General features: G+C 40.4%; 1 protein-coding gene across 1 annotated transcript in view; it reads right to left on the minus strand.

Annotated features, from left to right (window-relative positions):
* The window catches only part of Dzank1 (double zinc ribbon and ankyrin repeat domains 1), a gene marked incomplete in the record, with an annotated part of 81,448 nt that overhangs the window by 51,110 nt on the left and 12,404 nt on the right, over positions 1-17,934 (minus strand). The window contains 4 exon segments of the mRNA XM_017799892.2: positions 8,367-8,452; positions 11,553-11,665; positions 12,703-12,799; positions 14,142-14,256. Coding sequence (XP_017655381.1) covers positions 8,367-8,452; positions 11,553-11,665; positions 12,703-12,799; positions 14,142-14,256 — 411 coding nt within the window.

Consider the following 17,934-nt stretch of genomic DNA (forward strand, 5'->3'; position numbering starts at 1 on the left):
TATCCATACTCAGGTGTCAAGCATCTGAGTGTAACCGACTGTGACTAGTAATAATCAGATACGTGGAGATTAGAGGCACATGTGCAAAAATTTAAGTGTTAGTAGCATTAAAAATGAGTCTTACTGTAGGAAACTGTATTTTAAAAGGAAATGGAGATCATTTTTAAAGTTTAAAACCTCATTCAATTTTATATCTTATAGGGTTTATACTGAGTACAATATTATATAGCTGTATTAATTCAACTGTGAACCTAAAAAATTTACAGTCAATTTTGAAAGAGATGCATCTTTGCTCAGGAAATTGTTATTGAATATGTTAATACTGTAATGAAATGCTTCTTCTAATCATGTGGTTTTTAAATAAATAATTTTTAAAAACCCACAAAATATCAAGTACTCAAAAGATGAATATATTTGGTGAAGGTTTTGATTGCTAACAAGCTAAGTATCTCTTCTAACTAACTACAAAATAAGTAGTAGATTAATTAATCAAGTATTACCTATATTTAATCAGCCAAATCCTTATAATTTAAATATGTTGGTCATTCCACAGCTTCCTTGGACATGAGATAAACATCTTATGAATATTTAGAGAGTATTTAGTATATTTATTTTTAGGATCTCTTATCACACCCAGGTTATAAGCAGAAATAGCAAATTGACAGAAGGCACTTATCCATGCATGCTACATTAAAACAATAAAATTTCAATCTGTTTCTGAGCCTGTCTTCTGCAAGGCCACATAAAAGAAATAACATTGCAAGCAAGTTTTTCTCTTCTTAAAAAGGAATCTGGGAGGCTGGAGAGATGGCTCAGTGGTTAAGAGCACTGGCTGCTCTTCCAGAGGACCTGGGTTCTATTTCCAACATCCACATGGCAGCTAACAACTGTCCATAACTCCAGTTCCAGAGGATCTGACACCCCCTTCTGACCTCTTTGGGCACTGCAGGACACTGGTGTACCTATGTACATGCAGGCATTACACTCATACACATAAAATAAAAATAAATAAAAGGGTTTGTTTTTTTTTTTTGGCTTTTTTGAGACAGGGTCTCCTTGTAGCCCCCGCTGTCCTGGAACTCACTGTGTAGCCCAGGCTGGCCTCGAACTCACAAATCCACCTGCCTCTGACTCACAAGTGCTGGGATTAAAGGCGTGTGCCACCACTCCCGGCTTCTCTTTTTATTTTTAATCCACTAAGTCCAATTATTGTTTCCCATATATGCTGGCCAGTGGGCCAGTGGGCATGTCTCTGGGGCCTTTTTTTGATTCTTAATTGATGTAGGAGGCCCAGCCCACTGTGAGCAGTCCCATCCCTGGGCAGGTGGGTCTGGGCTGTATAAGAAAGGTGGCTTAGCCAGCCAGAAGGAGCAAGTGGGTAAGAAGCATTCCTCCATAGTCTCTGCTTCAGGTCCGGGCAGAAGCAAGTGGATCTTTGTTAGATGAAGGCCAGCCTGGTCTACACAGTGAGTCCAGGCCAGCTGAGGCTACAGGGAGACCCTGTCTCAAAAAAGACCAAAACCAAAAGAAACCTAATGGATGGGGTGGGACTGTACAAGGGATTGCTGGCAGTTCAAAGTTTGGTGGTGGATGCATTGTATGCACATGGTGCATTTATATAGATCCAGGCAAAACATACATACATACAAAATAAAAATAAATAAATCTTTCAAAGGAAAATTATTTCACAGTGACATGTGAGTCAAATGAACAATAGGACATTAAAAACTCAAAAGATTTATATATTTAGTATCAGAGTTTAAAGTATACGAAGATAAAACTGATGGATATGAAAACACAAGATAAATAGGAAAATTTATAATTACAGCCATCAATTTCAATATCACTTTCTTAATAATTGACTATACAATAAGCCGAAAATTATTTGAAACAGAGAAGGCTAAAACAAGGCTATCAATTAACTTAACCCCATTGCTATTTATAGTACACTCAAGCAGAATGCACATTCTTTAAACACGTGGACCATTTACCAATAAAATCATACAGATTCTATCTTCATACAAACTGGAATTTCATTTCATTAAAAATACTTTATTATTTTTTAAAATTTCTATCTGTATGAGTGTATTGCCTACATGTATATAAGTGTTCTCTGCTTGTGCAATGGCCATGGAGGTCAGAAGAGGGCATCAGATCCCCTGGAATTATGGATGGTTGTTAGCTGCCATGTAGGTGCTGGGAACCAAGCCTGGGTCCTCTGCAAAAGTAGTCAGTGCTCTTAACTGCTGAGCCATCTCTCTAGTCCTGGAATTTAATCTTAAATGGAGATCAGAAACATGAAAAGAAATCCCTTAAGATTTGGAAGTTTAACAGAAGACTTTGAAGTAACTCACTCATTAAAAATAAGTAACAAGGGAGACTGGAGTTCCAGGCCAGCTGGGGCTACAGGGAGAACCTGTCTAAAAAAGACAAATAATAAATAAATAAATAAATAAATAAATAAATAAATATTAAAGAATTTTTTAAAAAAAAAGAAAAAACCAGCCAATGAATTCCAAAGTTAACTCAAGAAGTGAGAGGAAGGATAGTTCTGAATGAACTTGTAACAATCAAGGAAATTGAATGTGTATTTAAAAATAATCTTCCTGAAAAAAGACTCTAAGCACTGATGATTTTGCTAGTGAATTCTGCCAAGCATGCACAGAAAAAAATACACCAATGTTGTATAAACTTGTCACAAAACTGGAGTGAGACTATTCCCCAGCTCATTCTATGAGGTCAGAATTACCCTTATACTAAAGTCAGACAAAAAAAAAACTTAATTGGAATAAAAACTCTCTAGTAGCCCTCATGCAAAAAGATCCATTAAAATCTTTTAGGAGGTTAGTTCAATAATATATAAAGCAGACAATACTTTAAGTGAGTTTTCAGGGATGCAGAATAAATTTGTTGTCTGAAAATCAATTATTACAGTTTACTACACAAGGAGAGAAAGGAAAACTATGTGATCTTTCCTATAGATGAAGAATATGCTTTGCAGAAAACCTACCATTTATTCTCATTTTTTTAAAAGAAAACTATGAATAGGAGAATTTCCCTCAACCACATAAAGATCATTGACAAAAACTTACAGCCAATGTTATATTTAGTGTTGAAAGCCAAGTACTTTCCGCTAGTGTCGAGAATGAGACAAGGTGTCATCTCTCAGCATTTCCATTCAAAATTATGCTAGAGAGTCTAGCTAGTGCATCAAGTCAATAAAAAAGAAAAACAATGATCCACATTGAAAGAAAGTAAAATAAAAGATTTTATTTGCTGGTAACTCAATCACCTACATATATAATCCCATAGGACCTATAAACTATCAGAATAAGTAGATTTTGTAAGGTTGAAGACACTAGAAAACTATGTAAAAGCAATTATATTTTATATTCTAGTAATAAATGGCCACAAATTGAAATTTGTTGTGGCTTAAAAGATATATATTACAAATGTATACTCTTAGCTCTCAGGTGTACATTACAGTCCTATTTATCACATCCAGAACTTCTCATCTTGCATGGCTCTAATTCTACTTACTGATCAACTCTCTCATCCTCCCCTCACCCCTCATAGCTCCTATTCAATTTTCTGTATCTGTGAGTTTATTTTATTCATTTTATAAACATAGAACCCTATAGTATTTGTCTTTTGTGAGAAATTGAAAATGTTTTAAAGAATGCCATTTAAACAGGATAAGTGACATTTCAGTTTGAATCTGAAATGTTCCCTGAAAGGCTCATTGTGGTGGTGTGAATGAGAAATGTCCTCTGAAGGCTCATCGTGGTGGTGTGAATGAGAAATGTCCCCTGAAGGCTCATCGTGGTGGTGTGAATGAGAAATGTTCCCTGAAGGCTCATCGTGGTGGTGTGAATGAGAAATGTCCCCTGAAGGCTCATCGTGGTGGTGTGAATGAGAAATGTCCCCCATAGGCTCACATATTTCAACACTTGGTACCTAACTGGTGGCACTGTTTGCAGAGGTTTAGGAGGTGTGGCCTTCTGGAGGAAGTAGTCACTGGGGGCAGGTGTTGAGAGTTCATAGCCTCTTCCTTTTTCTGGTTTACTTTCTCTGCTTCCAGTGCCTGCTTGAAGATGTGAGCACTCAGCTTTCTGCTTTGGCTGCCTCCAGCCATGCCTCCCCCCACCCCCCATTATGGACATTCCCTTTGGAACTGTAAGCCATACTCTTTCTTCTATAAGTTATCTTAGTCATGGTGTTTTATCACTGCAACAGAAAGGTAAGTAATACACTCATGTTTTGGATGCTTGGTGCCCAAACCTTGGTGCTACTTTGAAGGCTATGAACCCAGTAGGAGGTAGGGCCTGGCTGGTGGATATAGGTCATTAGGAGCAAGTCTTTGAAAGCTTTGGAAGCCCACTCCTGGGTTTATCCTGAGTTCTCTGCTTCCTGTGTACTGTCATGTGAACAAACTGCTGCTTCAAGGTCTTACTGCCACCGACTGAGCACCCGCCCGCATGCCTTCCCTGCCACAATGGGCTTTACCTTCTGAAATCACAAGTCAAAAAAATCTTTTCTCCCTTAAATTGTCACAGCAATACATAAGTAATACAGAAGACTGGATGCAGGTCAGTGCTGTCATAAACCTGATCATGCTGTTCTTTGCCCTTTGGAGCTGGTTTATGGGAAGAAGAGTTGGAGATGAAGGCTAGAGAAGCCTGGCGTGCTATAAGCAGAGATTAATAGGCCAGTCTGGTGTTAATTTGGAAGACTAATGCTTATGGGAAAAGTAGTTGGTTGACTGTGCTCCTAAGGTGGGAACAAGAACGCTATTAGTAACAGTGTTAGCAGCTGCTCAAGTTACATTCTGGCAAATAATCTGGCCACATTTTTCCCATGCCCTGAAAAAATGAATGAGGCTAAGTTTGTTAATTTATTTGGTAGAGGAAATTTCAAGGCAGCATAGCATGCAGGCTGTGGGATGATTGTAACTGGCTGCTTTTAGCCAGATTTTCAGTGAGAACCCAAAAAGGGAAGCAGAAAAGAGTGTGGACCTAAGGCTGGTGTGGACAAAGCAGCTATAATTGTTGAAAGGTGCCATTAAAGAGAGAAATGTGTGCATTTTGCACTGGGACAACAGGAATGGACAATAGAAATTGCGCCCTGTGAGCAAGGCCGGACCTATCAAAGGCTGCAGGGTGTCAAATACGGCCCCATTTGAAAAACTCATTTTAAAAAGTAAGTGCTTGGGGTTGGAGCGATGAGAGTTGAAAGCACTGGCTACTCTTGTGGAGCACCCAGGTTCACTTCCCAGCATCCACATGGTAGCAAACAGCTGTCTGGTGACCCCAGTTCCAGGAGACTGATGCCCTCTTCTGGCCTCCACAGGTATTGAACACACATAGTTCATTTATATACATGCAAGCAAAACACTCATACACATAAAACACAAATAAATTCTTTTTTTAAAGTAAGTGTTTGAAAAGAGTTGCAAGGTTACCCTGCCTGAACAGGCCAGCTAGGAAAGTATTTTCCCAGAATCAGTGATCCAGGCACTTGGAAGCTGCTTTTCAGTCCAAGGGGGCCTAGCTTTGTCTCAAACTAGTAGCAGAACTTGGCATTGTCCAAGTGGGTGCTGCTTTTGAAGGCATGAAGAATAGAGAGCAAGTTATGGGTTATGAGTGCTTGCATGGAGTTCCAGAGTCAATTCTCTCCTTCCACCATGTGGGTCCTCGGGATTAGACTCAGGTCATCAGACTTGGTAACAAGTACCTTTATTGGCTGAGCCATCTCACCAGCCCCCTCCCATTTTTTATGCAGTGCTGGGGATTGAACACAGGGATTTGTGCATGTTAGGCAAATACCCTGCCAACTGAGTTATATCCCTATCCCCTAGACCTGGGATTTTTGAAAAGTTCTGAGACTATTAAAACTATGGGGGCCTGGCCAGGCATGGTGGTACATGCCTTTAATCCCAGAACTCTGGAGGCAGAGGCAGGCAGATCTCTGTGAGATGGAGGCCAACCTGGTCTACATAGTGAGTTCCAGGCCAGCTAGGGCTACAGGGAGACCCTGTCTCAAAATAAAAAATAAAAAAATACAATGGGGATTTTTATAGTTGGACTAATTGCATTTTCCATTATGAGATGGCCATGAGCTTTAGGGCTTGTAGTGGAATGTGTTTGAACCTGCACGGGTACTCACAGGCTCATGCTTTTGGCACAGAGTCCCCATCTTGTGGTGCTATTTTAAAGGCTGTGGGACCTTCAGGTCTGGCTGATGGAAGCAGGTCACCAGGGAACAGCCTGTGGAGGTTATACCCATGCCTGATTCAGTTCAGGAGCACTCTGCTTCTTGTCTGCTGTGTTGTGAATAAGCTGCTACTGCAAGCTCCTGCTGCTACGGTCTGAGCCACTTCATCTGCCTGCCTGTTCTTAAAGGAGTGCAACCCTCTGTCTCCATGAGCCAAAACAAATGTCTTCCCTTAAACTGTCTCTATCAGGTACTTTGGTCATAGCAACACAAAGTAACTAATACAGGTGTGTAAATATAGTGAAAACTACACAATATTGATTAAAGAAATCAAAGAATACTTAAATTAATGGTGAGATAATACATTTTAATGAGCTGAAAGTACAGTGTTATTGCCATTACAATCTAGTACCACCTCAGTGCTATCTTAATCAAAGGCCCTTTTAGACATTGTGTAAAAGCTGTTAGACTGATTTTATATTTTATTTGAAAATGTAAGGGACCTAGAGTAGTTCAAATATCTTTGAAAAGAACAAAGATGGAATTTACAAAAGTTAGTATAAAACTATGATAGTCAGGGGAGGATGGTAACAAACAGAAAGGACTATCAGTGGGACAGAATGGGCCCACCCAGACTCATAAACACCATCAACCAATTTTCCAAAGAGTTCAAAACTGAAGAATAAAGAAGGATAAATTTCACATGAAAATATACTAGAAAAATTGGAGTTCCATATACAAAAATGTCAATCTAAACCATATGCAAATTTTTGAAAACATTTTATTCATTATTTTTATTTTATGTGTATGAGTATATTGCCTGCATGTACGCAAGTGCACCCATGTCATGCAATGCCTGTGGAGGTCAGAAGATAAGGTTGGATTCCCTGGAACTAGAGTTATAGATGGTTGTTAGCTGCCACGTGGGTGTTGGGAATTGAACCTGGTCCTCTGCAAGAACAGCCAGTATTCTTAACTGCTGAGCCATCTCTCCAGCTCCCCATATATTAAAATTTATCGGAACTAGATCATAGATCTAAACATAAGAGATAAAACTATAAAACTTCTAGAAGAGAACACAGAAGAAAAACCTTAGCATATGGAATAAATTTGGGGTTTGAGAAAGACTTTTTGAGATAGAATTTTATTGTACCTTTTTTTGAGATACTGTTTTATTATGTTGCCCAGGCTAGCCTTGAAATTATGGTCCTCCTACCTCAAAAAAAAAAAAAAAAAACCAAACAAACGAAAAAGAAAACAAAACCAAAAAAGTGTTGGTAAACATGTAGAGGAACTCGCATCCTCCAGCACTGCTGAGGCAAATATAAAAGTGCAATAGCTACTTTGGAAAACAATGGGATAATTATATTGAAGATGAAAAAAGAATTGCCTATCATATGATCTAGTCATTCCCATCAAAGTGTTTACTACAAAGGAAATGAAAGCCTACATGCACAAAGTGACTGCGCACAAATGTTCACATCGAATTTTACAGTTTTATATGTTAGCCAAAACCTAGGTGGAGCACAGGCACCCTCACAGTGAACAGATAAACTGGGATACCTATGCAATAGATACAGCGATGAACAGAATGGCATGGCAATAAAAGAACAGGCATTTAATACCAGCATATGGATGAATCACAAAATAATTATGCTGAATCAAAGAAGCCTTGGGAAAAAAAGAGTGCTGATAGCTATTACATCATATATGGAACCAAATGCAAACTGAGCTCAAGTGACAAGAAGCACAGGAGCAGCTGTCTGGTGATGGGGCAGGATGAGAGGGTGCAATGTGGGAAAAATCTTCATTTTTCCAGTTGTTGTATTAGTTTCATACACATGCCACATTCTTTAAAGACAAGTAGCTTAGTCAGTTATGCCTTTTAAAACCTCTAAAAATTTGCTAGGCATGGTACAGCATGCTCAGAAGGCTGAGGTAAGAAGACCGCTTCAAGTTTGAGGCCAGCCTGGACTGCATAGCAAGTGTCAGGCAGGATTACATAGCAAGACCCTGTCCCAAAACAAAGCAAAACAAATTTAATTTTTTAAAACTAGGGCTAGGCAAAACCAGTGTTAGGTTCTTTTTTAAAACCTCTTTGATGACCTAAATCTTTGTAGGATTTAAGTCAGAGCAGAGAAGGTAATACATACTTAAGGTAGTCTGTCTCTCGTTGAATCCTCATGATCTCTGTGCTTGTCAGACTCTTCTGGCCAGTTATGTGTGCAAAGCCAGGAGACTAAAAGTAGAAACACAGACAGATTAGGAACAGATATACAGTCAGTTAACTTACTAAAGGTCAAAGGAAAAGCCCATTCAAAATTCATTTTAATGCTTGCTGCATAGCACCCAGAATTGTGTGTGTGTGTGTGTGTGTGTGTGTGTGTGTGTGTGTATTTGAGACAGGGTCTCCCTGTAGCACCAGCTGGTCTGGCACTCGCTATGTAGACCAGGTTGCCCTTGATCTCATGAAGATCTGCCTGCCTCTGCCTCCTGAGTGCTGGGATTAAAGGCACATGCCACCACATCAGGCTTCAACATTCATCTTTTAAAAACTGTCCTAAGTTTATTATTCCAGAATCCAACATTTAGAAATGATTTAGTACTATTCATAATCAGATATGTAGATATACTTTTTGCCTTTTTGAGACAGGGTCTCCCTGATGCATATTTTATTTTAAATCAAAATTTATAATAAAAAATATCTGAATTTACTATCAGTCAGACCAAATTTTAGAACTAGAAGACTAAGGTTAGTATCCATTTTTTAAAATATTATATTTACTACTTTTATTTTATGTGTAATAGTGTATTGCCTGTGTGTATGTAAGTGCACCCACATCAGGATTGCCCATGGAGGACAGAAGTGGAACTGGAATTATGGATAGCTGTTAGCTGTCATGTGGGTGCTGGGAACTGAACCTGGGTCCTCTGCGAGAGCAGCGAGTGTTCTTAACCACGGAGACATCTCTCCAGCCCCAACTATCTGGTTTTTTTTTAAAGATACTATTTCTAGAAAACTAAAAGTATTCACTTCAAATAGCTTATTTGAATCAATTTTCTGTGTTTGATGCAGGGAAGGGGAAAAAAGACAAAATATTATATAGTTCCTGTCCCTAAGGCATACAACTCATGTATGTATAAAGTAACTGAAACAGGATGGCAGTTTCACCAAGGTAACACATTTGGGCTGAGTTCCATGGGAATCTAGAAGAGGGAATAACTCCCTTTGCACACTCCAGGACAGAAGTGCTTTTCAGAGGTAATAATAACCAACATAGGCATGGGAAAGTAGAGGAAAGTTTGCAAAGTAGATGGAGACGAAAGGAATCCCTGGTAAAAGAAACCTACAGGCAGAGGCTCCATGGCAGGGCTATGTATGGTTCATGTTGGGATGTAAGTGGCTTGATGAATGGGACAGAAAGAAAGTCTGGTGGAGAAAGTAGGAAAGATGAAGGGGAGAAGCTGAACCATTCTACTGACAGTGGTCAAATGCACCTGGCATAGTGCAGTCACTCTCTCCTTGAAACCCACAAAAACCCTATGAGTGGTGTCATGCTATTCCCACTTCATTAAACTTTTATAACATTTATTTATTTATTTGTTTGTTTGTTTGTTTATTTGAGACAGGGTCTCACTGTGCGGCCATGGTTGGTCTAGAACAGACTATGCAAACCAGGCTGGCCTTGATCTCACAGATACCACCTACCTCTGCCTCCCCAGTGCTGGGATTAAAGGTATGCACCACCATGCCTGACTTGAGAAACATTAATTTGGGCTCCACAGATTCCCTGAAAGGATCTACTGTGTGCCTCTTACATAACCAGGTACCAAGTCAGAAAATCTAACAGTGATTTTATTATCTAATCCACAGATCTGCATTTAGACCTCAGCATTTATGCCCATGATGTCCTCTGTAGCTGTGTATTTTTTCCATCTAGGATCCAGTCTAATATCACACGTTGTATCTTATTTGTCATTTCCATTTTGTCACCTTTGATTTGAAGTGGTTCTTTAGCCTTTCTTCATTTTAAGATTTTTAAAGAGTAATAGGCCAGCCAGGCATAGTGGTACATGTCTACAATACCAGCATTCAAGAGCAGAAGCAGGAGGATCACCAGAAGTTCGAGGCCAGCCTAGTCTACACAGTTCAGGATGGCCAGGGCTACACTAAGACCTTTTGAAAACAAAACAAACACAACTAAAAAGAACAGGACAGTTAATTTGTAACAAAGGCCGTGTGGAATTTTCCTTTGTCTAATACTTCCTGTGACTGAATTCAGTGACCCATTTTGGCACACATTCCAAAGGAAGGACGCTGTGTCCACCTCAGTGCAGCTTGTCAAGAGTCTCACAATACTCCTTTCTGAGATGAGGATGCTGAAGCTCACAAAGTTACGTGGCTTGAGTTTACGTTAATAGTGTGGGCACTAAAGTTCAGGGCTTCAGACTTAATTCTGTAGACAACAGTGAACAGTCAGAGGTGTTTTGCCTGTTTGTTTGTTTAACATGTTTGTGCTATACCTAACATGGCCTGTACCAGAAATTATACACTGGTGGTCTATTGTCCAAATATGGTGAGCCACTGAGCTTCCTTTGGCCTATACACCATATATATTAGTTCCCACAGTGCTTTAGGATTTGGATTGTCAAAATTTTTAACAAGGTTGGCATACATAATGATGTCGGTTTCTGTTTTCTCGTGAAAATTCATCAGTGGCAACACTGAACCTGAAGTCCTTCTTGTCAGTGACTGTCTGCAAATGAGGAGAAATGACCATTCTGGGTGGCTAGGACATTCTACATCATCACAGAACCCACAAATCTTGTGACCTCACCCTAAAGCCAGGAGTCAGCTGACATTTACCTACCTGATGCCTCACCCTGAAGTCAATTTCAGGCCAAATGCTTAGATCAAAGGTATCTTGTCTCCCTGAAGGCTACTGACATGTTGTAACACCAAAATAATTCTGATATTTTTTGAAGCATACTTCAGACAAGTTTGATGGCATGAATCTCTTACAAACATGAAAACAAAGAAATCTTTTAAAGTTTTGTGGTCCTGGGGGCTGGAGAGATGGCTCAGTGGCTAAGAGCACTGGCTGCTCTTATAGGAGACCCAGGTTTGATTCCCAGCACCCACATGACAGCTAACAGCTATTCCTAACTCCAGTTCCAGGGGATCTGATGCCCTCTTCTGACAGCCTCTTCTGACCTCCATGGGCATTGCATGACACAGGTGCACTTACCTACATGTAGACAATACATGCATACACATAAAATAATTAATAAATAAATTAAATTAAATTAAATTAAAAAAGACTTTCTTCTGAAGTTACCTGGGACTGGTGGGTGAGAGGTCTAGAACCTGTTTCTTCATGGTAGGCTGGGATTTCCAGTGGACTCTCTGAGAACCGAAGATCTTTCAGAGTTCTTTCACCTACCTTGAGGTCTATAAATACATTAAAAACATTGTTTTGTGAGCATCTTTAACCATAAAAAACCATGAAAATATACTTGGAAACCTTCCAATAAGGGAGGATTGTTATCACATTTTTTCCCTAGGGGCAACTATTATATAGCCACCTTCCCTAACACAGTGATATAAAACAGAGAAAGAAATAATAAACTCAGTCTAAGAAAACAGTACCCCTGCTGCATTTGACAACATTCCATGTCAATCTGGGTAAACAGATCAGTCCAACTGCAAAGTTAGCAGGTAACATTATTTCTCTCAAAATGCATTTCAGCTAAGAAAATTCAAAATAGATTTCCTTTTTGAATGGTTATCACTTATTTACTGAGAAATCTTGTTCCAGAAACTTTGCTATTTGAAATAGTTTCAGTAAGACCTCAACTCCTGCATAGAAATCAGAAGTCATTTTATTGTTTTTTTAAAAACTTGATTAGTAGGTGGGGTTGGGGGATTTGTGCATGCATGCTACAGCATGTAGGTGGAGGTCAGAGGACAACCTTCAGAGGTTGGTCCTCTTGTTCCACCCTTGGTTAAAAGGATCAAACTCAGGTCATCAGGCTTGCATGGCAAGAGCTGTTGAACCATCTGGCTGGACCCCAAGTCACTCTGACATAAAGAAGCAGTCTCAATTTCTAACCCTGAGCTAAACACATTCCACATGTATCGTCATAGTTTCCAAAGTAACCAAATTTCAATCCATACCTGAAGTTGACCCCTTCATACAGAGCTTATCTTTGCTATCAAAACTCTACTTTCATTTAAACCTCAAACTCCACTCATGCCCCAAACTTTGGTGAGGCATGCCATAGTTCCTTCAATGAATTAATCAATAAACCTAACTTTGTCAGACTGCTTAGTTGTCTCTCCTGGTCTTATCTGCTAGCTAGAATAACTAAAAATTCGAATTGTAGCCCACTTTCCTGCCCTTCTTATTCCAACACTTCTGTACAGAAGAAAGCATGGAGTGAACACACAGTGAGCCTGCTTAGTGCATTCCTTCCATCACATCATACCTTCAAGCCTTCTAAGGTTAGCATTCCAAGTTGATTTATTTCCAGCATTCTTATACTTCTTCTTTAATTTTGGTCCAACAGAACCATTTTTTAGCTCCTAGTAATAAAGAGAGTAAATGTCACTTGAGCATATCCATTTAGAATGTGAAAATCAGAAATCACATGATAGAGACAGTGCCATGGTGAAGATTTACTACTAAGTGACTACAGTAGTTTTTATAAAGCAATGGGTTTCCTTTTACTTTAGAAACACACAGCTTTGTATCTGAGCTGTTTGGTGAACAGAATGTCTGGCTGGTAGGCCTCACCAGGTTAAGTAGTCAAGATGGGAGACAGGTTACAGCACATGGATATTGCCATCATCAGAGCCAGTATACCACAGGACTGTCAGATTCAGAGGGAAAAAATGGGGTGGGGTCAGAACAAGATAGGACTTGTATACACTACCTGCCCACACAGCCCTCAAAACATTCCTTTCTAGATTTTCTTCTCCATGGACTTTGTCCCTTATATCTGATTCAAAGCTGAGTGATGGCCATCCCTGCCTTGATCACACCATAGCCCCACCCCAGGCTTGTACCCACTGCTCTAGTCCCACCTCTGCCTCAGGGCCATCGCTGGGCTTAAGTGATACCCCCTCAAACTTTCTCTGTCACCCCAAGAAGCCCATGACTGAGACCTCCTGGTTTTCTTACTGGGCTAGTCCACTTTCTGGTCCTCTTACCTGGATCCAACTCACTGATGACAACCTACCACTGAAGTCTCAGATGTCTTTCTTAGGTAGATCAGATTAACTCTCCAAGGAAGTGAAAATTTGCAGGGATTTAGGGCTGGCTATTTTAATAGAAGTCTATGTCCACTGGGAGCATCTACTAGCCTGATTAGTCTATTCACCAAACATATAATGATCACCTCTCTTGCCTGCCCTGAGCTAGACTGAAAGTATAGCAGCCATGCCCTCTGCATCTTGGAGCTTGCATATGGGAAAGACTGACAAGAAACCAAGAAATCACACACTTAAACACTTTTCCTGAGAGAAAGTCTGGTGTAGTGCATGACAGAACAGAGCACATGCAGCTTAGTTTAGCTGGTATGTATGCAGGAGTTCACAGACAGCACAAAGGCTAGCTGAGCACAGAAACTGATTATCTGGGTGGCAGGTTAATGGTTTTGCTTTCTTTCAAAGGCAAGAAGAGTCATTACAGACAGCGGAGAGCAGGCAGTGATGCTGGGTAAGAATTTTGATCTTTGAGATGGAGGAAGGCTTGACCAAGGCTGGGCAATCAGTGAAGATTCTTCACAGTGGTTGACACTGACTTAAATCATAGGGACCTGACTGTGAGCAGAGATGATGAAATGAAAGGGAAGGTGTACCTATTGAGCAAGAAGAAACTAAGAATACAGTGATAATCTGAAGATATTAGAGTTTCATTACTTGCCTGCTTTGAAAAATCTTTAAGAACATCTTCAACCTTTTCTTCAGAAGAGACTATCTTTGGTGGTTCATAGTCTACCTGAAACACCTTTGTTACAATTCCACTCTGTCTACAGTCTCTGAAAATTATTTTTAAAAAAAGAAGAGATGTTATAAAAATATTCAAGGTAAAGGTGACTAGTAATTAAGATGACTCTCAAGTACCTTAATGTCACTAAATTTATTTTATTTTTACATTGGGAAAATTACAATTTCAGCTGAGGTGGGCCTGGCAGTTGGGGAGTGGTATGAGTGGGGGTTGGGGTGGTATCAGTCCTTAGCAATGGTTGTGGTACCCTAGACCATGCTCTGGTCCAGTGGTGTTCACAGAGACCCAGGACAGTCAGTGTGCAGTACTCCTTCATACCCTGCCTGACACCTTGCAATGGTCTGAGTTCTCAGTACATGTCTTGGCCCCATGGAGCTCAGACCCAGAAAGTATTGATACCTGTATCATCATCCCAGGTCTACACTAGATCTTCAGAGAAATTCCTAGAAGGCCAGGCATGGTGGCATATGTCTATAATCTCAGCATTCAGGAGGCTGAGGTAAGAGAATCACTGTAAACTCAAGGCTAGTCAGGGTTACATAGCAAAACCCTGTCCCAAACCAAAAGACAAAATAAAACAAATTCCTGGGAGCTGGGTGTGGTGGCACATGTCTTTAATCCCACCACTCAGGATGCAAGAGGCAGGCAGATCTCTGTGAGATCAAGACTAGTCTGGTCTACATAGCAAGTTCCAGGCCAGCTGGGGTTATAGGGAGACCCTGTCTCAAAAAATAAAAACAGCTCTTTTTCACCTAGCAATAATGAAATACACAAAAATTCAACAAAAATAAATAATTTTTTTAAAAAACAAAAAAACAAAACCAAATTCCTGGAGCCTTATACACATCCCTGGCTTTCCCTCCTGTAGTCCTATACAGCCTGAATAAGCACTCCTAGAATCTAATGGTAGAAATAAACATAATGCATAGACTTCAAGGGTGAGAACTGAAATGGCTTACCAGCAAAAGGCCAACAGAAGTCTCTGATAAAAAGACTAATGTGGGGCTGGAGAGATGACTCAGTGGTTAAGAGAACTGGCTGCTCTTGTAGAGGACCGTGGTTCGATTCCCAGCACCTACATGGCTGCTAACAACCCTCTGTCATTGGGGGCATTGCAATATACTTATATGCACAAAATAAAAATTAATAAATAAAAAGTTTTTGGGGGGGATTTTTTGAGGCAGGGTCTCCCTGTAGCGCCAGCTGTCCTGGAACTCACTATGTAGACCAGGCTGGCCTTGAACTCACAGAGATCTGCCTGCCTCTGCTGGGATTAAAGGTGTGCGCCACCACTCCTGGCAATAAATAAAAACTTAAAAAAAAAATGTGATTTTTCCTGAAGGATCATAATTGTTTTAAAATGGATCTTCTAAGAAGCATCTTCTTTTTAATTATTTCTGGTCTTTTGCTCTGAGACTAGAATTCTTAGCTTAGCTATTTACCTGATACTAATCAGGAAATGCATGGTATTTATATTTAAAATGTACTTAGTTATGCTTAGCGACCTCATATTTGACTTCTTTTATTAAAGTAGCTTTCATCTCTATTATTGTCATTTTAATATGAATAAACAGGAGATTTAAGCCAGTAGATATTCAGCACTTACAAGCCTTGGGCCTCTAGCATTCAGTACCATGAACTGACTGCTGTTTGCTCTAATGATGGACTCTGTTCATTTGAGTGGAATACATTTTACTGTGAACAGTACAGCTGATGATGATGTGAAACATAAAAACATAATTACTATTGAACACAATGGAGTTTATCCATAAGAATAACAACTGCAGTTAGACTCTAGTGAATGCCTTTAATCCCAGCAGAGGCAGGCTGATCTCTGTGAGATCGAGGCCAGCCTGGTCTATGTAGGGAGTTCTAGGTCAGGTGGGCAAACAGAGAGACCCTGTCTCATAAAGCCCAAAAAACTCTTTGAAAGACAAAATGTCTTTTATATAAATGTCTAAAATATAAATTCCAGGGGCTGGAGAGATGGTTCAGTGGTTAAGGGCACTGGCTTCTCTTTCCAAAGACCTGAGTTTGATTCCCAGTACACATATCATAGCTAACAATCATCCCTAACTCCAGTTCCAGGGGAATTCGACGCTCTCTTCTGACCTCTGTGAGCTCTGCATAACACAGGTGCACTTACATGCATGCAGGCAATACACTCATACACATAAAATAAAAATAATAAATAAAATATTAAAATATAAATTCCAGTCCTGTTGCATTCCTTCTACCGTTGCTAAAGCATTAAACATTAAATGAAAACAGTCAGTTTTCACAGCATTCCCTCACCTCTTTCTCTAGTTACTGTGCTGGGTAGTTTTCGTCAACTTGAAAAACTAGAGACACCTGGGAAGAGGAACCTCAGTTGAGGAATTTCTTCCATCAGACTGGCCTTGTGGGGCATTTTCTTGATTGTTAATTGATGTAGGAGGGTCCAGCCCACTGTGGGCAGTGCCATCCCTGGGCAGGTGGGCCTGGGCTGTATAAGAAAAGTAGATGAGCAAGCCAGGGAAGCAAACCAGTAAGCAGCATTCCTTCAGGGTGCCTGCCCTGCTTGAGTTTCTGCCTTGGCTTCTCTCAGTGACGGACTATGATCAGGACGTGTAAGCCAAATAAGCCTTTTCTTCCCCAAGTTCCTTTTGGTTATGGTGTTTAATACAGCAAAGGAAACCAAACTAGGACTACCCACTGCTGCACTGCAAACTATCCAGAAGCTAGTGCCCTAAACCCCAATCCACGCATTAACTTGGGCAGATCTCATTTGGCCTCTTTCGTGTGGTTACCATCAGATGTCAGGGCTTGACATCTTCTTTCAGGAATGCAGGACTTAGGCCAATCCGAATCAATCTCCCTCCTACCTCCTCTCTCTCTCTCTCTCTCTCTCTCTCTCTCTCATTTTACATCCCCACTAGCATTATGTGAGGGTTCTAGCTTCTCCATGTACTAGGTGGCACTTGATATTGTCAGCTTGTTGACCATGTGCTGATCATGTTTTCTGTAGATACTTGCTTGAGATGTGCCAACCTTGTGTGTTAGGGTACGGGTTTGGACACTATAACACAGAACCATAAAAAATGACTTGTTTTGTTTTGTTTTTTGGTCTTTTTGAGACAGGGTCTCCCTGTAACCCTAGCTGACCTGGAACTCACTATACAGACCAGGCTGTCCTCAAACTCACAGATATCTGCCTGCCTCTGCCTCCCAAGTGCTGGGATTAGTGCACCATCACACCCGGCTTGACTTAAAATTTTCTTAAATTTTATTTGTATGAGTGTTTTGCCTGCATGTATGTAAGTGCACCCATGTCACAGAATCCATAGAGGCCAGAAGACAGCATTTGATCTCCTGGAACTGGAGTTAGAGACACTGTTAGCTGTCATGTGGGTGCTGGGAACCAAACCTGGGTCCTGTGGAAGAGCTGCCAGTGCTCTTAACCTGAGCCATTTCTCCAGCTCCCAACATAATGACTAAAACACAACAGCTGTGGCTGGGCATGGTGGCACATGCCTTTAATCCCAGCACTCAGGAGGCAGAGGCATGTGGATCATTGTGAGTTCAAGGCCAGCCTGGTCTACATAGTGAGTTCAGGTCAGCTGGGACTACAAGGAGAACCTGTCTCAAAAAAAAAACAAAAACAAAAAAAAAAAAAAAAAAGAACTAAGACCGAACTGTGTCTGTAATCCCAGCCCCCAGGGGGCTGAGG

Source organism: Nannospalax galili, unplaced genomic scaffold (genome assembly GCF_000622305.1).
Source record: "Nannospalax galili isolate Female #2095 unplaced genomic scaffold, S.galili_v1.0 scaffold3261, whole genome shotgun sequence".
NCBI classification, from domain to species: domain Eukaryota; kingdom Metazoa; phylum Chordata; class Mammalia; order Rodentia; family Spalacidae; genus Nannospalax; species Nannospalax galili.